The sequence below is a fragment of the Plectrocnemia conspersa genome, unplaced genomic scaffold (assembly GCF_051122295.1).
Source record: "Plectrocnemia conspersa isolate PC_06_02 unplaced genomic scaffold, ASM5112229v1 ptg000014l, whole genome shotgun sequence".
Classification (NCBI taxonomy): Eukaryota; Metazoa; Arthropoda; class Insecta; order Trichoptera; family Polycentropodidae; genus Plectrocnemia; species Plectrocnemia conspersa.
The window spans coordinates 4,135,671-4,158,624 of record NW_028277178.1 but is presented as its reverse complement, the minus strand read 5'-3'; the positions used below and the strand labels follow the sequence as shown (position 1 = coordinate 4,158,624).

The following is a 22,954-nucleotide window of genomic DNA, read 5'->3' as shown; positions in this document are numbered from 1 at the left end:
CTAATTATGCTTTTGCACAAGAAATATTTTAGGCGTCTGATCAATGTATAATCATAACAATCGATCAGTTTGTTTTTCTTCTGTAAGGAAGTAAATTGTTAAAAATTGTACGCATTCATGTGGAATTTTGCTAGTCTTGTGTAATTGATTAAAAACAACTGTCAATATTTAAAATGCTTTCTTGGTCTAGGATTTTATATTATCGTTTTTTTTATTGTATTATCAACTTTAGATTTTTATATATTTGGAGCTGTTATTTGAATTTGTAACTAAGTATCTGGTTCAGTATGTTTAAAAAATTTCTCTGTATATTATTTGCAAACTTTTTTCAATTGTTTTATTTGAAATGGTAAAATAGTGACGTTTATTTGATTAGTTTGTCTAATGAAAAGAAAAAAGGGTCAGATATTGAATAAATATCGCCGTTCGGTATTACCTCAAGCTCGAGAGCAAGTAATAGTGGGGAAAAGCGTTCCGGCGTGCGGGAAAAAGTCGCAGCGCTGTCCACCCCGAGGCCGTCGGACGTCTCGGTGTCGGCGGTCCGCATGGAGCGGGCGGCGGGGCGCGCGCCCAGGCGTCGCCACAAGAAGAAGGAGTGCGACGCGGGCTGCGAGGATGCGCTGTCCGAGGGTCTGCTGGGGCTGCGCCTGGAGAACGGACACTCGGAGGCTGAGACAGAGACAGAACCGGAGCCGGAGCCGGAGCGACCCTCGTGCTCCGAGTGCGGTTCCGCCACCTGCTCCACGCCCGACCGCGTCCACTTCGAATCGTACGAGTCGGAGCTGCAGATGGCCGAGATCATGAGGCTCATCCAGAAGGACCTGTCGGAGCCGTACTCGATCTACACGTACCGCTACTTCATCCACAACTGGCCAAAGCTGTGCTTTCTGGCGGTGCACGACGACAAGTGCGTCGGCGCGATCGTCTGCAAGCTCGACCTGCACCGCACCGTCAAGCGTGGCTACATCGCCATGCTCGCCGTCGACGAGAAGTATAGGAAGAGGAAGATTGGCTCGCAGCTCGTCACCCAAGCCATATTGGTAACTCTTTTCATATCACTCTTTAGATCATAATAAGAACAAATTGGACAGCATTTAACATTTAGTGACAAATACGTATACTTTCGGTTAAAGAATGAATCAGATGTATTAATATAAAACTTTTATTTTATTTAAAAAATATTGACTTAAACATTAGAAAAAAAATTATTGCACAAAAACTGAAAGTTAAAAATTTAGATTTAGAAAATCAAAACTGACTTTAAACTTATTGCAAAACACTAGAATGACTCACTTAAATTCACTTGATCGGTTAGTGTTCCTCCTGGTTTTATTTAACTCTCAGTCTTCTCGTCTTCCTGCATGCGGTTTCGCCGCTACTACCAATCTCGGATTGATCTCCTTCATTTCTTACAGGATTTGTGGGATCTAGTCCAAAATTAAAAATGGCTTCACTAAATAAATGCACATACGTAGTACAAAAATATATGGCAAAATTATAAAAAACTGAACGTTAAGAAACCATTGAATGACTTGATATATCATTAAATTTCGGAACCCAGCATCCATACATATAAAGAAAAATGTCCGATTATAATAAAATAAATGATAATCGAAAAAAGAAAACTTCGTAAAAAATACCAGACCACAAAACCTCCAGGGGCCAAATAAACTAAATCGAGCCATTAAACAAATCAAAATATTTTTTTATTTGCGACAGAAACGACAAGACTACTTCTTCTGGAAAGCGAAAAAAAAACAAAGCAACCTCAAATACATCTGGGCAATTGGGCAGAAAGCGATATAGAAAAATCTTTAACTTTTGCTAAACATCTGGAAACTGTTTTTAAACCAAATAACCAAAAAATAAGTACATGATATCTCGAAACATCTTCTCAACTTAGCCCACAAATACGATTGTTCAGAGTTCAAGAAATAAAAGCAGTGTTAATTGAGGATTTTAACTCAAAAATTTGCCCTAGTTATAGAAAAATTATTAAAGAAACTGCCAGAAAAAAGCATGAAAGTCGCAGATCACGGCTGTCAACAAAAAACATTATTAAATGGATCTTGCATCAAGATTTGAAAAGCAGCACACTAACTTTGGTAGCTAGTTGATTACGTGTAGCTAGTGAGCTTTTTCTTCCATAAGTTAATTAATTTTGACATAAGGCCTGATTGTTCTCTTCACTAGAGACAGAGTGCAGATAAAAGAGAAAATAAACATTACTGTTCTGACCAACACTCACTTGCTGCTTCTCATTTAAACAGATTAGGTGAGAACGAGCGGTAGCGAGTGAGCGTTGGTCAGAACAGTGAATACCCCATGAATAACTCTGCAATGAATCTACTTAAAACATGTCATTTATTATTGTATTTAAATATATAATATCCATAAACAAATGAATAAATATTTTTTTAGAATAATTTCCCCCCAATATCTAGGAAAATATCCAAATTACTGAAGAGCGCTGTCGCCAATTTTCATCTTTATGTTTTGGAACCTCTTCGAGCGATACGTTTGAGGCAAATTTTCTGGGTTTTTTTTTTTGTTCTATTTATTCAATATCTTCATATTGTGACACATTGAGGTAACCTGCCTAAATCATGAGTAATATGTACAATGCTGAAATCTTCTAGCGCTACCTGCACAATGAAACAATTTTCACTGGCTCTTGTTTGTTTCTGCAAAACGGTCTGTTATTTTAAAAAGAAATTTTATTATTAATTATATTAGTACACTATCATCAAAATTATTTTCTAGAAACAATAAATACACTAATATTTATGATTTGTCACATAGACTAGTAGTAAAAGTCGGTGACCAATAATACCTGAAAGCACTGGTGTTCTTTCATTTCTATTATGTTTGGGAGATCTGAATTAGTAATTATTATGTAATAATTCTGATCCATCATTATAAATGAACCTTTCCTAGATTAATCTTGCGGATAAATATCTTGACATCTATCGATTATAATCTGTAGTAATAGTTTATAATTAATAAAATAGCTGTCACAAATGTATCTCACTACTTAGTAGTTGTTGAATGTGTTGACCCCATTGTAGCGCATCGGGTTAACGCATTATGTAGACTATTTCGCGAGTTAAGACTCACATAGGATAGACGTGGCCTCCACCCCGAAACTTATTTGCAAGTCAGTTTCACGCGATTCACCTTCCAATCGGTTTTTAGGCACACATCAAAGAGACTCGCCGTCCCTGTTGCGCACAGTGTGAACGTGACAATACTTTTTACGCGCGAGGAAATGAATCAGAAGTGTTCATATATAATCTGCCTTATCGATTCGTATACAAATTATTTGTGTTTGTGGGATTCCTACTCTGATGGGATCGTACAGACTTCACCAGTGTTGACTTTGTTTCGTTTTCTTTTTTTTTTGTTCAAATGCAGCATTCTCAACAGACTTGACCCAAACTGACGGCTCACCTACTTTCGCGCAGCATTTCGCTCAATGGAAATCGAAAGGGCGAGTCGGCACTCGGGCGAAATTGTTGCGCGCAATTTAAACGCAACTTAAGAGTTGAATACATTTCTTGCGATAAATCTGTATTGCTTTCGAACGACTTTTTCAACGGAAAATTAACAATACTTTCAGAAGTCAAAGTGCCATCACGGCGCCTCAAAGATTCAACTGCTACTTTTATGGGAACGAGTACTTCAGAAAAATTTTAAGTGTTTAATAATCCACTTGTATTTGACGCCTTTCTCAAAATCGGTTTCGGACAATGGATGACTGACTTATTTTCTTGTTTTTTTTTTAAATGCTTCTAAACTTCTGATTTACATTTATTAATTATGGGCTAAAATAATCATAACAGGTTCACAAAAAAGTGTATCCTTTGAGATGGTTTATCCGATTGTCACCCCCGAAAAATCATTGTGATATTTATCCAGGTTTTTTTGTTTATATGATATTCCTTTTAGTTTTGGCGTTTATTACAGTATTTTTCGTCACACAGCAGATGGATAAAATTCTTCGTTGTTTCCTTCAAGTGTGGAGCAAAAGTAATTATTGCTGTAGTCAGATATTTACGGTTCTATGCATGTAAAAACGTGATATTCCATTGATTGTATTGTTAATATATTGATTTATATACAAACAACTTGGAAAAAATGTGTTTTAATTAATGGGTTAGGTCCTGAATTGATCTTGAAGTATTTAAAGAATAACTAATTGTTTTTATATATTATTGCTTATTTTACTAATTTATTAATGTAAGGTTTTTTTCTGTTTCAGGTCATGATATCTGACAAGGCAGACGAAGTGGTGTTAGAAACGGAAATAACTAATAAACCAGCTTTAAGACTGTATGAAAATTTAGGATTTGTGAGAGACAAACGGTTGTTTAGATATTATTTAAACGGTGTCGACGCTTTGAGACTTAAACTATGGCTGAGATGAAAAGAGTCGGCGGATTAGTAATCGTATTGAAAACGAACGTTTCGGCATCAAAGCAATGTTTGCGACGACGAGACGTATCTCATAGCGCATGAATACCGTCGCATCGACGTTTAGCCGTTTTCATATCTTGCATCGACCCTCTCCCGTTTCTCTTTCGCGACACGAACGGGACAATTAAAAATGAAAATTGAACACATAATAATATGATTTGCTTCCGGAGAGATGGTATTTTTCTATTCTAAAAGATAAACATTTTATATGAAGAATATTTTTATATCAAAGTGTTTATTCATCCATTCTATTCATATTGGTTTAAATTTATCTTCTAATGCAAATTCTAGTAGTGAACTTGATTTATTTTACAAATGTGTATGTTTGTAAGTACACAATGCTTTATGAAACAAGACCATGACTTAAGTGTCTTTATAACTATTATATCGATATGATTTTACTTATTAATTTTTAGACAAATTTTTGATCGTTGTATATTTGATGTAAGAGTGTATTTGGGCACACAAAGATTAAAATTAGTTTATTAATTTAGCTCTTGCAATGTATGCGATGATTAAAAAATAAATATTACAAACGATGGTATTTTTTCTGTCAGTTTGTCATATAGAAATTGTAGTCAGCAAAGAAAATCTAGTCTATCGCAACGAGTTATTCTAAGCGTGTTTTATCTGGTATTGCACTGCCATCCTGAATTTTTAAAATCGACTATCGTAATGATAAGAAATGCACTTTTTCTATGAAAAAGTCATTCATAGAGATTGGGATGGGACATGCGAGATTTTCATTCATCGTTTCAGTCTGATCTCGTTCGTAAACGTTGCTTTACAAATGAATGTTTTGCCTTTCAAACATGTGACACGATATCTACTATGGATTATATCAAAATTTTGTGATAATCTAATAACAAAATTATCTTGAGCTTGCTGATTGTTGTAATTGTTGGATTTGTGTGTATATAAATCAGTTTGTGTGTGCAATTTCTCAACGATTCGTACAATTTTAGCGCAAGATCATTTTACACTCTTTTGAGTATATTATATAAATGTGTTTTAAGTTTGATCGTATTAAATATTTCACGGTTCGGTTGTTTCTCCATTAAGTCATCGAAATAGAGAAATTCGCACATGTAATCTGATGATGAAAATTGTAAATATAATGTAATGTACAGATATTTAAGCAAAACGTCTGTTGCTGAGCATTATTTATTGAAATCGTTGTTTTCTTTTTTGTTTATAGAAGCTTTCTAGTTGATAAAAATGTTGATTAATATATAGAAATAAAACTTATTTGCAACTTCACCGAACTGATATGGCGCATGAATCAATTTGATACTGATTTATCGACGATATAACTCTTGATATGTCTTAAAATTTATGGTCACAACGCGAGGCGAACTGCGAATCGTATCAAATTGGGTTTATTTATATTTGTTATGTGAATAATGTGAATTTTCTGTACTGTAATAGGTAAATAAAATATTATACAATTCAAATGTATCATTTCATTTAAGCCCTAGATAAATAAACAATATGAATCAAGATTTAAAAGTATTGGGAAACTGCTCTGGAAAATGTCTGTTTAAATCACTTTCTGTATCAAAAACAATTTTGGATTATGCTTTATGCAGCGAGTATTGATAATATTTTACGTGTTTCTTATATGGAAATACATAGCATGTTTTATTGAATTGTTTTCAAATAACATGTATATAAATTTCTTGGTATTTGTTTGTATAATGTGTTAAGAAGTTTATTATAAAATAAAATCAATATTTTATAAGTCAGTTCTTTAACGACTATATGTATTAGTAGTAGTTGGCCTATGTAATGTGTATAGGCCTAATAGCGCCTATACTATAGGCGCTATTAGGTTGCAGTGTATTATAATCTGTTTTCTGTGGTTTTAAATTAAAATGTTTTTAGTAAGGAATTTCTCTTATACAGGCGGCCCTCGACTTTCGTACAATTCGCTATTTCGCACAATTTTTAAAAAAAAAATTATAAACATGAGTGAGAAACGGAAAAACTTCAGTGTTGATACGAACAAAAAAAAAATCAAAGACTCATAAACTTCACACGATTTGAGACAAAGATGGAAATTATTAGACATTCTAATAGCGGTGAATCTTTTGCTTCAATCGGACGTTCGTATGATACAAACAGGTCTACGAAAAAACATGGATGAAATGGAAAAATCTTTGTCATCATGGATCGATGACCAACATCAAAAAGATGTCCCTCTGAGTATTTCAATTATTCAAGCAAAAGCTCTTAGTTTGCACAAAGATTGGTAGGACAGAGTAAAAAACATATTTTAACACGGTTTTTCAAGCAAGTAATGGTTGGTTTTACAATTTTAAAATGAGGTATTCTTTTCTTAATATTAAATTTACTGGAGAATCGGCTGATGCGGGTAAAGATGCTGCAAAAGAATTTATTTCCTAATTATCCAAAATTATTGAAGATGGAGAATATTCCTCTAGCCAAATATTTAATGTAGATGAGACAGGTTTATTTTGGAAAAATGTTCAACAATGAAAAATATGAATGAAGCCTTCAAGCATCTTGACAAATTTTTAAATATTATGGAAGATTGTTATCCCAATGGAGAACGCATATCTCAAGTGAGTAGGGCGATCAATAAAGACATAGCATGTTATAAAATACTATATGAAAAAAAGAATAGTGGAAAACAGAACTCTTGATAACTTTTCAAAGGAAACACCCGCAAACCCCACTTAAACACGTCTCTTAAACATCTTATATTTACTTGATAAATAAATATTTTAAAATACACACAATTTAATTTTTTTTTACTTCCCTCTACTTTCGAACATTCAACATTCGCAAACATTTTCAGGAACCAATTATGTGCGAAAGTCGAGGGCCGCCTGTAGTAGTAAAAAAAATTGTAGTATTTTTACTATCAAAACTCTTGACTATATTTATATATTTTAAAACTAGGGTACAGTCAACAATTCTAACGTCAGAATAATTTAAATCAAAAACATTGAGATGCATCACATTTGGTGAGAAACAAAACATTATCGTTACTTTTGTGTGAGGACGGTGTAAAAATAGAAAATCAGGATTGGTGGTCGAGTAGTGAGAGTTTTGGAGCCGGTTAGTTGCTGCAAGAGTTAATTGTACAAAATAATTATTATAATTAACAATGCCCCACCGAAACGAGTATATATGATGAGATCAATGACCAGAGCGGCAGTTACAGATACTTCGTGATCATAGCTGGAAAATCGCAGCCGAAATATAAAAAAAGTAAGTGAAAATCGCGATGAATCCCGAGATTTCAAAAATAATTATACTCGCGAAACTCGAAAAATCCACACACATATATGTATATATATATATTAGCTTTTATTATGGCCAAAACTTGGCGGTACTCTGGTAACACTGGCGTAACGGATTTCGCTCTACTGGCAATCGTATATTAATAAACATGTAACTATTTATCGTCAATTAAACATACTACTGCAACCGCTGAATTTGTGTCTAATTGCCACCCGTCACCATCCCGTCGCCAAACTAGTACAAGTTGAAAAAGAAAACCACTTACTTTATTGAATGATTCCGAACGCCATTTGACTAAAAGTTTATCTGTATTGGCAACCCTGTTTCATACTCACGCATGTGCACAAGTCGAATCTTGATGTGTAAGAAATAGCATTGAACTTTTCTGCAGTTTTTTGCTATTAAGAGATCGGAAACTTGCACCCGTGGTAATTTTTCTGTCCATGTATTTACTAATAAGGGGGTTCTGATTTATTTGAATCATGCCCGTTAAAAATATTGTTATTGTTAAGAGATATTTGGCCCAAGTCGATCGGAAATTCCGGCCGGGTGGTACTTAGCACTAAGGTGGCCAGATTTTGAAAATATCAAAAGAGGACACAAAAAATAAAAAGCCAATCTCGGAAATTTTTGTTCAAGGTGGATAAATTATATCGGGAGCAAAAGAAGTAATTTCGTAAATGTTTGTTCAAAGGCCATCTCGGAAATTTTTATTTGAGGAGGACAAATTGTAACGGGAGCTAAAAAAAGGTTATTTCGGATTTTTTTTATTCATTTAGGCATGCTACGGGAGCTAAAAAATGGCCATTTTTGTTCGAGGAAGACGAAGAAGGACAAAAGGAGGACAAAGGACATACTTTTTGAGGAGGACGTCTGGTCACCTTAGTGGCGAACCTACGTATAATGGCACGTAGTAACGAATACAAGTAGAATCATCTTATGTGTATTATTTATGGTCCTTTGAGCACAAGTAAGACAACATTGACTGCTATAAAACCGCTGACTTTTCATCGAAGGGAAAAGTTAAACAGAGTCGTGATAATCATTTGGATTAATTGACCAAATAATTTGACATGGTTTTGGTCAGAATTTATATTGCATGGGCCATAATTTAAATTAAATGGTCAGAATACATTGGTCAGAATACTAGCGGTCAGAATAAATATTAAATTGTCAGAATAAATATTAGATTGTCATAATTTATATCAACTGGTCAGAATTGAAATCAGAACGGTAAGAATTAATATTAAATGGTAATAGTTGTGTTGACACATGGTCAGATTCTATTTTTTCAGTTGGCAATAGTGTTATCGTTTAAGATTGGTACAACTGTTCGACGGCGTCTATCGTTTACATCTTGACAGTTCTGAAGCGCCAACGCTGAATCAACAGCTCTTGTCAACACCAGCTATTAGACCTTCGCTAAGACTACCACTACGGTGAATGATAATCAAAGTGTAACATTCTAAAATAAATCAAAATTAATTTTATAACATGGTTTTTATTTATTAATAATTACAAATTTATATAGGAAAAGGGAGGCGTCTCGCTACCGCTCGCGCCGACATTCACTGTAGAACCAAACAACCTAACCTTTTATTTCGGTATATCTTGTAATTGTCCAGCATCATCCAATCTATGACTAACTATTCAAAAAGCGAAGACGCATATGTGAGTACCACAATTGGAATAAGATAATAAAATAGGTTAACTTCAAATTTTCTGCGTAAAATATGTGACTATGGCAGCAAGTTACTTTATTATGACCATGTGTTATTTTTATTCTGACCGATTATTATTTTTATTCTGACCGTTTATTATTTTTATTCTGACCATGTAATATTTATTCTGACCATTTTACTAATAAAATTCTGACCGAAAATTGATTTCAATTCTGACCAAAATTTGATTTAAATTCTGACCATTTAATTACAAGTCTTAAGAAAATGCAATTTTCTTAAAATAAAAAAAAAACTATGCAGCGGAATATTTTTGGGTAGGTTGGATTTTACTGATTTTTAAAAGACAAATATTATTGATGCTCATTTAAAATTGATTGATTATGATTAATTAGTATTATTTCCATGAGCTAAATCTATGAGGTAAACAATACCTCAGTTTTCATCTAAACAGTTTTAATTAAAAAATATAGTTTTTATTTAATACATTGAATTAACAAATAATTTTATTCTTATATGCACTTTATATTATTTATTAATTAAACATATTTTAACCAAAGTTTGCGAACATCAACTATAACCCCTCAGCCCTCACTAATTAAAACTTGCATTTTCCTATTTTTTGGTATACTGCGCATATGAGATAATAGACATGAGAAAATGATAGTCTTCATCGTGTTCGAAGCCATTCTTATGATTGTTTGTCGTCAGGTTCTTCAAATGGTCCAATTTTGTCATTTCGATGTGTAAAAGTTGCGTTATTGTTAAACTAGTGACATATTTTAAAACTGAATCAATTATTGGGACACTATCATATAATTTCACAGAGAATGAATCGTTACTTGATTCAACTGTTTCGTAAAATCTAGTCGGTAATGTTGTATCGTCAGTCTTATCGTTCAAATCGTTTGCACAAATCATCCACGATGACAAAACTATTGCGAAAAATATAATAAATTATAAATAGCTTGTATTCTATAAAAATAAAAGCGCGATCGCAACACTAACTCTGTTTTTATTTTTGAATAAGTGCTTATAGAATCTGCACTATATAACTAGCTTCCAAAACTTCCAAAAATATCACAAGAATGACAACAAGAATGACAACAAGAATCAATTAGATTTAATTTGTGAGTAATACGAAAATTTATTATTGTTTTTAATTTTTGAATAATCTTCATATTCAAATAATGTGTCGGATTAGATTGGTTAAGGAACTTAGCCGAGATTTACAAGATAAACTTTTCAGAAAAATTTGATCGATATTAGATAAGAACTACGGGAACTATTTTCATATCCGAACTTATTAATGAAGGGTAATATAGGGATCTTCTGGCTAGATCAAAGAAAGTGAATTTAGTTTATTATTTTATTTAATTTGTTACGTGACACAAAAGCAAATTTATAAATAATAATTAGTATATTTAATATTTCCAATGATAATTATGCAAATGTATATGGAAAATATGGAAAAGTTGAAATCATATAATTTCACTAGCACCTGTCAGATAAATTATATCTACTGGTGAAAATGTATTACGATATTAATTCATCGAAATATTTTCGGGATAGATTTGAGACTGTTTTTTTTAATTTTTATTGAGCGATAATTATTGGGGGACAAAAGTTGGCCAGTAAGTGATCGTTTTTTAAATATTTCTATTTCATTAGAATTTATAGTATTTAATTAACCGTTTATATGCCAAAGTAACTTTTCGTAATACGTCACATCAATAGCACTGATTTTTCTAATTAAAAAAAAACGTATACGTCAAGTGCTAAATACTGTCATCTGCTTTTGTAACCTAAAATAAGCCTCTCGGTGCCGTTTCCGTACATTTGAACACCACTTGAGGCATTTAAAATTAGAAGTGCTAGGATTGTAACAAGAAACCATTATTGAATTAATTTTTCTTTTTATCAAACTTAAATTTTTATACAAATTAAAAATGCAACGATGTAAACTATTGGTTTATCCAAATATTCTTTGGGAAAAAAATTCTGATTCTATTAACAATTGTTATTAAAAAGTACGTTTCATTTAAAAAAAGTAGCACATTAATTTCAGCCATTTATAACAAACTATTTAAATGGTAATAATTATAAACGTTTCTTTATAGATGATTCTGTATATCTAAATAGTTTTGTAATATTATTTCGTAGCTTAAGTGAGTTTTTGTTAGAGCCCTATATATGGGTCTTGGCAATACGATCACGAAGCGGCTGAGCTCCTTCTTTGGCTATGGCATTAGAAAGGTTAAAGACATGCATTTTTATAGCCAAATACAAGGAAGGAAAATGCACCCACCTGCCCCACGCAAATTACGTCCCTAAAAGCGATGATTTGGAGCGAAAATTATAACTATCTAATTAGAATATGTTGTGTAACGGTCAATATTCAAACAGCTAGAGATTGCTTAGATTATACAGGTGGCGCCAGCTTGTTCAGGTGCAATCTGCGAGTGTTTTTAATCCGCCTAAACGCACGTGAGTTCGCATACTGCCGACTAAAACAGTAAAATCATTCTTAGAAAGTCATAAATAACAATACCAATTAGTTTCATTATGTTTTTAGCATGGAATTGTGACCGATTGAGTTGCACGCTCAATGGGTGGTCCTGGTCCATGATAGAAAGAATTAACGTAAGCATCTTAAATGCATTGTTTGACGGTTCTCTCTTTTGGCAATTTCCAACACAACTTCATAAGTGCAAATAGTTAATGTCAATGAAAGAAATTATTTTGAATATTCTGAATACTTCAACTACAAATCCGACCATTCTGATCCAAAATGGCTTCAGACTTCGCAGTTTTGGATACAGCTGAATAATTCGTTATATGGTGCAATTTGAAACGATTTAAAAAGCATGTAACGGAAAAAGTGTATTATTTGGCCTTAGCACTTGACAGCAAAAACACACGTTCGATATAATTGAAACTGAAAAAAGAAAAATATGCGAATCCCGATCCGAAACGTGTATGGCCGCCCGCGTACGTCGCACCTGTGCGTATGGCGTGCGATGCGCGTCAGTCGCCTCGCGGCGCTCCGGCCGGTCGGTTGTGTCGGTGGTGTCGGTCGTGCGATGCGCCGCCGCTAGCTCTACCGTCGCCGTTCGTGTTCCGTCGTCAGCCGTCAGCCACCGGCCATGGCCGACAGGGAGAGGGTGGCAAAGACGCCCATCCGGGTGGGCTTTTACGACATCGAGCGAACGATCGGCAAGGGCAACTTCGCCGTCGTCAAGCTCGCCAGACATCGAATCACCAAGACTGAGGTGAGCTCGAAGCCTCCGAAGTTTGCGAACCTTCAAACCCCGGAAACCTCCGCCCTCTCGATCGATCGCGTTTCGAATCAATCTCGATCGGTGTTGCCATCGCGTACGCACTTCGATTTTCAGCTGAAAATTACGTATCGCTTTGGTCCAAACCGCGAAAAAATCGACCATCGTTCCTTTTTCTAACCGACCGAAACATATGATCGCCGATCTTGTAAATAAACAAATGAAAATTTGACGTTTCAATAAATATACTAACTGTCAAAATAAACGATCATTTGTTTCCATTGTATTATATATACACTGAATCGATATGATAATATTTTTGCCACAGAGATAAAAAAATACTCGATTTATAAAATAATATATATCTATATAAAACTTGATAAAACCTTTTGCTTTTAGCTTTAATTAGTTTTGAAAATGCTAAAATATATAAATATAATTGCATTTATTATCTATGTACATACATATTGTTATTTTGATAACATAGAACACGTTTATTGCCATACAGATAAAATAACTAGTTTTATATGTAAAATTATACCCCGATTTTAATTTATCAATGGTTTTTCTCCTATACGTGTTCTCATTAGAAAATTCGTTTTTATGCTTGATTATAGTAGACAAATCAGAGTTTATACGCTAATTTCGGCTGAACTTAGATTCGTAAATTTCTTAATTTTCGGTAAAGTTATTTCAATTTATTGCTACAAAGATTTAATAATTGCTTACAACTATAATTAGATTATTTTTTTATATAAGATTTTGCTTTGATGAAATGTATGTAATAGTATCTTAAAACATTACATTTTTTTCTACAAGAAAATCTTAAAAAAATAATCCTATTTTCATGATAGATTATATTAGACATTTGTTATTATTCTGATAACACTGTGCAGTTTTTGCCACAAATATTAACGACCTCTATTCTTATGTAAAATTACATGCTGATTTCAGATGTAATGATATTTAAGACTTTGCTTTAATTAATACTATAATTGCATTTATACGATCAATAAATAATGATACATATTGTTATTCTAATTAAATTTATTATATAGTTTATTGCAAAAAATAAAGTAAATCGTTTTATATGTAAAGTTCTGTTCGCTTTTTAGATGTATTGAAGAAGTATAAAAATGCGTTTTTATTATGATTATTATTATAAAAATCACAATGAGTATTTTGCCTCAAGGATATTAACTTAATACCGATGTAGTTGAACATTTTAACATTTTTGCTATGAACATTTTTTTTTTTTTAATAATTGATTTTAATTTAAGATGCTGCTTATTGTTGTTCTGATTAATCTGTACGTACAGTTTATAACCACATACATATATTGCTTATAATAAATAATAATATTTTTTTTCTCTAATATGCTCTAGTTTTTTAGATATCGTCCATTTAAAATAGCAAAAAAATAAGTTTAATCCTATTTTATGATCAATTATAATATATTTTTATTCTGGTTGAAATATATAATCCGTTTTTTCCATAAAAATAAAATAACTTGATTTATGTGTAAAATCATACATTGATTTAATCCGTATCATTAATATCCAATATTGTTTTTTGTTCTAAAATATGTACTATAATTTTTTACTTATTCTACTAACAACGTAAATCAATCAGAATAAAATTAAGCGAAATCAGGTATTTTAACAATTTCTCTAAATTACCATTTATTTTATCGTATAATATGCGTTAAACAATATTAGTGATATTAAGGGTGTTTTAAAATACAATCACATTTTGCCACAATAATAAGATAAGTCGATATTAATTTAAAATTGCACACTGAATTTAGCTGTAATTAGATATTGTCGATTTTTTAATTTTAGTAATATCCTTCGTTTTTTAATGCTAAAAAATCAACTATTGTTAAACTACACATTAAATATTTCGATTTAAACGTAAAATTAGTTTTTTTTAATGTCATGCTTTAAATATCGTCGATTTTTTGTATTTTTTTTGAAAAATACATAGTTTTTAATCTTGTAGTATTTTGCATTATTAAATTACTAAAAAAAACACAACTTTACCTGCATATTAGATTATAAACTAATGAAAATATTATTTGTAACACTTTTGCTTTGATAAAATATTTTTTTTTTATTGTTTTATAATTGATTAGATACACTATAATATTTATTGATAACACTGTACAACAATTTTTATTCACAAAGATAAAATGACTATCTATATTTAAAATTAGACGCTGATTAATTCCAATAGTTTGATTAGGATTGAAAATCGTTTTTAATTACTTGCTTTAACAAATTACTAAAATATCAAATTTAATTGCATTTTTATGATTTTTAATCGATTATAGATTGAAAGTATATATTTTTAATGCAGATCAAGTGATATTTTTTGTATTAGAATTGCCACAATAATTTTATGATGTTGTATATTATCAATTGCTATCATAAGTTTTTAGATATATGTATTAGGTTTTATCATTTTTTACCGTTATTTGTTACACATATTTATTACTGTATCATTAGTGTTTAATTAATTATAATTTAATTATTTGCAGATTTTTGTGGCAAAAATAATTAAGTTTAATACCAGTGAAACTTAATTGTGTCAGGTATAAAAGCGCATATAAATAAAATAAAAAAAAGGCTCATCTGAAATCAGCTATGTATCTTATCTTTGTGGCAAAATATTGCCCTATAATTTTATCAGAATAACAATAAATATCACAAACATCATCTGATTATTTAGAAATAATAATATTTTGACCTTAAATTTTTTAGTAAAATTCCTTAATAATTATCCTAAATTTATCATTGTAGTTATGCAGTATGATTCATACTGCATAATTTATGTACTGTATGAAGAAAAAAGTCTGAAATTATCACATAAGATTCAGATCTTATATTGTCTGTACATGTACAATTTAGAAAAATAAAAGGTGCAATTTTATTAAGGATTTTAATATTGTTCACTTACTAAAGCAAGCGAATAATACAATACATCTTTGTAATGCAAGTGAATAATCACGACTCGTGTCACAAAATGGTATTGAACGATTGATCTATAGATATAAATCTGAAAGCAGCTCTTGCCATACATTCTAAATTGCATTTATCTGTCCTTAGTTGTCCCGAAACAATGATAGTTTCATAAATATAAAAAAAATGTGAGAATATCTCTTTTCATAAATTTGTCACGGTTTTCTTTCGGCGAAAATTTACTGTTTGCGTTTCAAAAGAGCTTCACTGTCCTTTCTTTTTCTTTATTGTTTTTTCTTTACGACTTTCGATTTTCTACTTTCCGCGCATCATTCGCCGCTTTCATTGTTAAAAGTCAGTCCAGAAAATAAAACAAAACGATCGGTGATGATGTACAAATGAAAGAGATTAACGGAGACGCTGCATCTTGAACTTGACGAGCGCCTGATTGTTATCTTGAGCTCGTCTTCATTCATCTCTGGTCCACATTCACGACGCGATCCTATTCACAAATATCCGTATTGTCATTGGAAGTGGGATTCTTCGACTGGACCTGGGAAATCTGTGAAATACAACCAAACCGAATGGATTTGTTTTTATTTATTTATTAAATACTTGCAGAATGAAAACTGATCATAAATAGAACAAATTTATACATTAAACTACCCATTAATATTAATGTAATCAATATGTATTTTGATCTTTCACTGTAAAAGTTGAATGCTTAAGATCTAATTGATTGTAGTTACTCCAAAAAAAAATGTTCAAGATATACCGTAATACGTGTGATATAAAAGTTAAATAATTTGAGATAGTGTCATTGGATTGGCAAGAGCAGTTAATCGGTATTTAAAGCTGCAGTATTTAAGATGAAAATTAACTATCGTCTAAGATGAACAATAATTAACATATATTAGAAATCAATAATGTTGTAATACTGTAGTTGGATTAAAGCAACGTTTATCATTTTTTTTGCAAGCAAAAAATACACAAACTATCTAAGAAATTTTTCTGAGCATACTGCCAGATAATTAGAGAACAAAAAATACTTTTCATTCATTTTCCTGGTATATTTTCGTTCGTTCATGAAGCGTTTTTGTGTTTGTTGTGTTAATATATATATGTCTAATACATACATATGTAAAAGCATATATACACGACGTATCATATTAATTTAATAGACGATATTATTTCCTACGCACAATATTTGTGTCACGCTATGAATAATTACGTGATTTTCACGTTCGAAGTAAACATCTCGTGTCGTTTCACCCAAATGTATGTAATTATATTGATGCGATATGGGAAACGGTCATTAGGGTGGGTTAGTTTTTTTACGTTACGTTTAAGTTAATTAGTCATTATTATGGAGTTTAAATACGGTCAATGTAATGCGAGCACGAACCGTTATTTAATATTGAAAAATAGTAAGAATCGACATTATATTTTAAGTAGCGCATGAATGATGTTTCTCACGTTTTTTATCTCGCGTAAAAAACTGTGTGTGAATAATGGTTTACGTCTCTACTACGTGTTGCGAACGTAATTTAATATTCCTTATGTGATGCAACCGTTTTATATGTACGAAAAAATATTATTTACTTTTTGTTTGAGTTTTTTGACAACGTCTAGTCAATCGTTTGATGATAAGGTTATTCTACTATATTTTGACCTTAACCTTTAAACGATTTAATTACTCATTTATGATTATTGCACGTTTGTGTCAAAACTGCAGTTTTCATAATGATTAGTAATTGTATTGATTACGAATTTTATCGGTCTTATTAAAGGCTCGAAAGACACTGGTTATTGCCTTTCAATCACAATGACATAATATTGTTAACCGTTTTAGTGTTATGCTTATTTTGCATGTATGAAAATTGCGGACCAGAAGGAGGAATCGTTTGGACGAATGATTTGTTAAATGAGTAGACTTTTGTATTGGCTCTGACTCTCACTCTCTCTCTCCCCCCGAGTTCAAGATCAAGTGCTGTCTCTTTATTTCCTTCCTATATTTATACATATTCAATCTGTGACGCATTTCCCTGTGACACATCCCATAAGGTAACAAGTACCGTACCATTTTCAATATCAAGTACACCATCGATTCATCGCTTCGTCCAAACGAATGATATAAAAATCAATCCCTTGTTTACTCTAATTGCTTCACTTAATCTGTGACGAGTCCCAATGGACAACTACAAGTTAACAGTGCAGTATTGTTTCGGTATTGAGTACATTATCGATTAGTCGCTTTGTTCAAACGAATGATATAAAATCAATCCCTTGTTTGCTCTGATTGCTTCACTATAAACAGACGCTCATATAACTCGATTCTGGCGATCTATTTAATAAAATCTAATATATATTTTTTGTTATATATTTAGTCATTTGCAGATTGACATGCATTTTAATATTGAAAAAATATATCAAGTTTTGTAATGAATATGATATGTTTGATGTATGTTCATCTTGAATATTGATGCAGCTCAATGATGCCACCAATTTTATGTTGTTATTTTGGGCGTATCACATGAATCATGTGGTTGTAAAGTTTCGAAGAGGTCTGAAGTTTTCGATGAAACTACTAAGCTTTTAGGCTCAAAGCTCTTCGCGGATGATTTCGTTTATTTTAATTAAACTCTCAATGTAATGATTTAAATAATTATTATCGCTAGGACTTACCTGCAGATCGATATTATCAATGTCCTGCTGGACCGTATGGAACAGAGAGCTATATGAGAATGCCCACAAAGAAGACTCACATATTTATAACATTATGTTGATTACACATTATGTTGTATGGAACAGAGAGCTATATGAGAATGCCCACAAAGAAGACTCACATATTTATAACATTATGTTGATTACACAGTATGTTGTGGAATAACAATAATATGTATTTCATCCTCTTATCGGATAAAAACAATTATGCAGCGTTCATCATCTTTGCTTCAACTATAAGCGATTGACATATACGTATAAGTCGTTGTGCTTTTAAAGTTACGATTTAGAGTTAAAAATTAAAACGTGTAATACTTATCTATCATTTTTTATAGATATTCTCCACATGTTATTAAATTTTTTATGTCTGATTCGAAAAATAATTTATTTTTGGAAGCAAAAAATTCTTTAATGTCGTTTTTTATATACGTTTTTGTAAACATTTTTATTTCACCTAAAAACTATTGGATATATGATTTGAGCAATGTCTGAAAAATACGGTGAATGAGAAAGGAGTTTCATAGAATATCCATTGATTTTTTATCGTCTTTGATACACGATGACGAGCGTTGTCTTGGTGTAAAATTACCCCTATTTAATTTATAAGGGAAGGTCTTTTTTATGGTCTGAGTCGCTTTTAAACGAATTAGCTTAAAATAATTTTCTGCATATAATCCAATAACTCATAATGAATACGCCATTCATAATCCACCAAATGTATAGAATAACCATTGGAATTAAGGGTTGATTAGTGTTCAATTATTGCCTTTTCCGTCGCATGTTAAAGTAAAGGACCCATTTCTCATCTTTAGTAACAATTCGGCTTAAAAATAAATCATTAATTATTGGCATATTGAGATGCGCTGTGCGAGATTTTTTTCAGATCATTTTGAATACCCATATTCTGCAAATTAACACATTAAATATTTTTTTATTGTCTGTGAACCGATGTAGGCGACACGTTGAGCTTTTGTGATAGCTTCTGTAACGTTAATCTCAGACTCGCTTTGATGGCAGCCCTAATATCCTCATTAATAACCCCCTAAGGACTACTTAAGGACTCTCTTAATTTAATGGCATCCCTGCCAATTATATTATAAATTGTTTTAATTGTTATTTTAGCATTATGACCGAATTGAAACTCATAAAGCATAATATATCTTAACTGAGATTATTTTATCTCCACTGCCATTGTTGATTTAGTGTTGAAAATATCAAAATAAAAAATATCCAGTTACTAAATAGCATCATTGATACGACTACTGTTAAAAAACACCGGAAGAATAGTGAAATTATCGTTAATTTATAAGTAGTTATACATAACAAGATGCATTATAGATCAAAAATATCAATTAAAATATTTTATAAGAATCATAAATTATGTTTTTCGTAGTTCAAAATTCTTACTTTACGCCAATGATCTTAAAGTACTACTTAAGAAAAAAAAATGTCATTCCATGAGATATTTTTGCGCAAAAATAGCACTTAAATTGGATTATAAAATATATAATGTGCTTCATTGCACAGAAGTGGTAACTGATTTTGGTGTCCTATTTTAAATAGACTACAGAATCAATCACTATATAGAAAAATATATGAGTAAAATCTCAAAAATGTTTAGATTTGTCTTACGATACATGTATCAAAGCTCGAGGGCACTGTCTGCCTTGTATAATCATTTAGTGAGCCGTACCTCTGGCGTACTTTTCTGGTCTGCCAAATAATGCTACTGACTCATTTTTAATAAAAAAATTAAAAAAAAGAGATATTTGCACATGGAGGAGTATAAACGAGCAATATATAAAATAATTGTTTCATAAAACGAATTATTTATACTTTACTGTTGGACAGATTAGGTGCGTGCGGGTCAGTTTTGATCAGAATAGTGAACACCCCACGAATAACACTGCAACAAATATTTTTCGGAAGTAAAAATCAGAAGATTTACCTTATATAAATGCACAAACAATTCGTTTTATGGAACAAATCTATGGAACAAATGCACAAACAATTCGTTTTATGGAACAAATGCACGTATCTTTTAAAATAATTCCATATTAAATCGCACTCTATAAATATTATCCATTTGTATTTCCCACAAAATTCGAGTCACTTCGACGAGTGTACTTTGAAAAGCACTTCTTAGAGCTGTTAGTGGAGAATATTGACTTATTGAATATTGCTTGCGTTCTTAAGTATTGCTTGAATAGGAGTATTGGAAAACTTTCTTATAAGCACAGCTATAAAAATTTTCAAATATCTGTCAGATAGTATTGATTTGTTCTCATCCTGTTACTCACAGTTGGTGGACTTATTGTGTTTTAGTCATTATTGTTAGTAGTTCTGTAAGCATATAAGTTTAAATTTTATGTATTTTTTTGGCGTAAAACTGTATTTAAATAAATATATTATTATTTGTGATAATTTTAGTATTTTACTAAGTAGACTTAATAAAAACTTTTCTAAAAATGCAAAATCCCTTTTGAGTTTATAAATAAATAAAAAACCTTATAAAATACTATTTTTATTATTTTTTAAATTTCCAAAAATATAAATGGTCAAATTGTAAAATTATGGCAAAAATAGCTAATTTATCCATTAGTGCGCTAAAAAGGCACAGTTATTTTAAAGTATTCTAGTATTTTGCGGGCGTAAAATTAAAAATTGTAATTTCATACTACTTGAAAGTAGAAAAGTCGCCCGAAGAAATTTACACTCATGCTTTTTAGACGACCAAAGAAAAACAGCATTTTTAACTTCTTTTCACATAGGCAATAAGAAAACTCCGCTTACAATAAATATCTAAAAATCTTTTCAATGTTAAAAGTTATGTGATAGTCATTGATGTTGTGTCTCTTAATATCATTAACCATTAGATTACTTTATGAAAATTACATAAAAAAATATATTTGGAAAAAAAATATTTTTCTCTGACGCCCATAAAAATTGTATCGGATTCTTCCTTTAATGATTTGGCAATTTTCGCTACAGTAGCTAAAGCCGATATATTGGCTTTCGACGACATAGGGTTAATAAACCTGAAAGTTAGAAGTGTCATTATTAATTAAAAAAGAAACTAGTGAACGCGCTGGCTTTGACGTAATATCTTTTAAGTACATAAAGTGCCTAAAAAATATAGATGTAATAGTTATTCAATATAATTTGCATTAAAAATCATTTATATTATTATAATGTAATGTATTTTATTTTATATAGTGGTTAAACAAAAATTCTATTTTTGGAAGATTTTTGCGTTTCTGTGACTTTTGGAGTCGACTTTTAATCCACTTTAACCTCTTCTCGGTCGAGTTAATTTCTCGCACGATTGCGTCACACGACCAGGGTTAGTCGCGTTTGACGTCAAAGGTTCGAAACCTTCAGCATGCGATTTCATTGTCGGTCTTGGATCGTTACGCTCTTTTTGCCGAACGCGTAATCGCCTCCGTCAGACGTCGCGCTTTTTCCCCGGTGACGTATCGGCTGTCTATTTTTATTATCGCAATTTCGCATCGACTCTTCGATGATAGATACATAAAATCCGTTCATAGTTTATTCATGATTCCACGCTAGTTAATAGGCGCTTGGTAACCCACCATAGCGGTCATCGATTACGCAACGAGATGTCATAGCATGTCATCGGGAACAATGGACGGGCTCTTGATGTCTATTTTTAATTTTCGCTAATTGTACTCGCTCGCGGGTCACTAGCATCGGCGGTCTTTCGCAGCCGGAAAACTGCCGCAAGGTGCGCGCGCGTGTGCAATGTCTTAAACGGAAAACTTTCAAAGTTCCAAACGTTGTTTCGGAGTGGATTGAATGCCTCAAAAAGTCTCGGCGAGTTGCTGAAAGTTCGATTGATGGAAAGTGTGCGGTTCGACGTTGAATTTGATTTGTTTCAGGTGACGCGAGAACTCGCTGCCGCAAATAGCGTATTTTATGGATTGCTCGAGAAGCCTTTTCAGACTTTTGTGTATATTTTATAAAATGGAATTATTTGCAAGATTTGTAGACTCGTAGCGACCTGCAAAGATCTGTGTTTATTCAATACCAACCGTCCAATTCAGAAAAATCTAAGAAAGTGTATCATGACACGAAGAATTACCTTCACTACAAAAAACATTAAATAATTGAATAAATAATGAAATACTACAACTATTCGAAATAATTTGGACCAGCTCTTCATAGCTGCCATTGAACAAATCAACGTACAATACCAGAGTATTAATAAGCTGGATGCATTTAACGACTCAAACATAACAGGCGAAATGAACACATTTATGCTAATTTAAAAGAAGTCAGTATTATTTATGCTATACATATAAAAAGCATTCAACATTGTTTGACACGATAGCCTAACCTACAAATTGATTATATTACACACATACTACGCTTATATCTAAAGTTATGAACTTCCACAGCCGTTCCTCTTCATTCTACGGTGTGATCCATTCAAGTTTTCTATGTTCTATGTTAGAGATAGCATAAGGCCTATGCATAATCGTAGTGCCCGTTCAGCCAAAAATATTGCTGATATAGGTGAAAGTGTGGCCAAAGACCCAGAATTATC

At 31.9% G+C, this 22,954-nt stretch overlaps 2 protein-coding genes across 3 annotated transcripts in view; both read left to right on the top strand.

Moving 5' to 3' along the window:
* Window positions 1-489: 489 nt before the first annotated feature.
* Window positions 490-5,930, top strand: LOC148225996 (N-alpha-acetyltransferase 30-like). Its single transcript, XM_088203675.1, has 2 exons — window positions 490-1,040; window positions 4,262-5,930. Exons 1-2 carry the CDS (start codon window positions 546-548, stop codon window positions 4,424-4,426), a joined length of 660 nt encoding a protein of 219 aa, XP_088059801.1. The 5' UTR covers window positions 490-545; the 3' UTR covers window positions 4,427-5,930.
* A 6,524-nt stretch (window positions 5,931-12,454) lies between these two features.
* The window catches only part of Sik2 (Salt-inducible kinase 2), a 126,561-nt gene continuing 116,061 nt past the window's right edge, over window positions 12,455-22,954 (top strand). For both annotated transcript variants that reach the window (XM_088203531.1, XM_088203530.1), the window contains exon 1: window positions 12,455-12,697. In XM_088203531.1, coding sequence (XP_088059657.1) covers window positions 12,572-12,697 — 126 coding nt within the window. In that variant the 5' untranslated portion in view covers window positions 12,455-12,571. The remainder of the gene's footprint in view (window positions 12,698-22,954) is intronic.

What these genes read in the sequence shown, in the direction of transcription:
- LOC148225996 (XM_088203675.1), top strand. Translation starts at nt 546, where the DNA reads ATGGAGCGGGCGGCGGGGCGCGCGCCCAGGCGTCGCCACAAGAAGAAG. An exon ending in TCGTCACCCAAGCCATATTG is followed by an intron (nt 1,041 to 4,261) that starts GTAACTCTTTTC and finishes TTTCTGTTTCAG; the next exon opens with GTCATGATATCTGACAAGGC.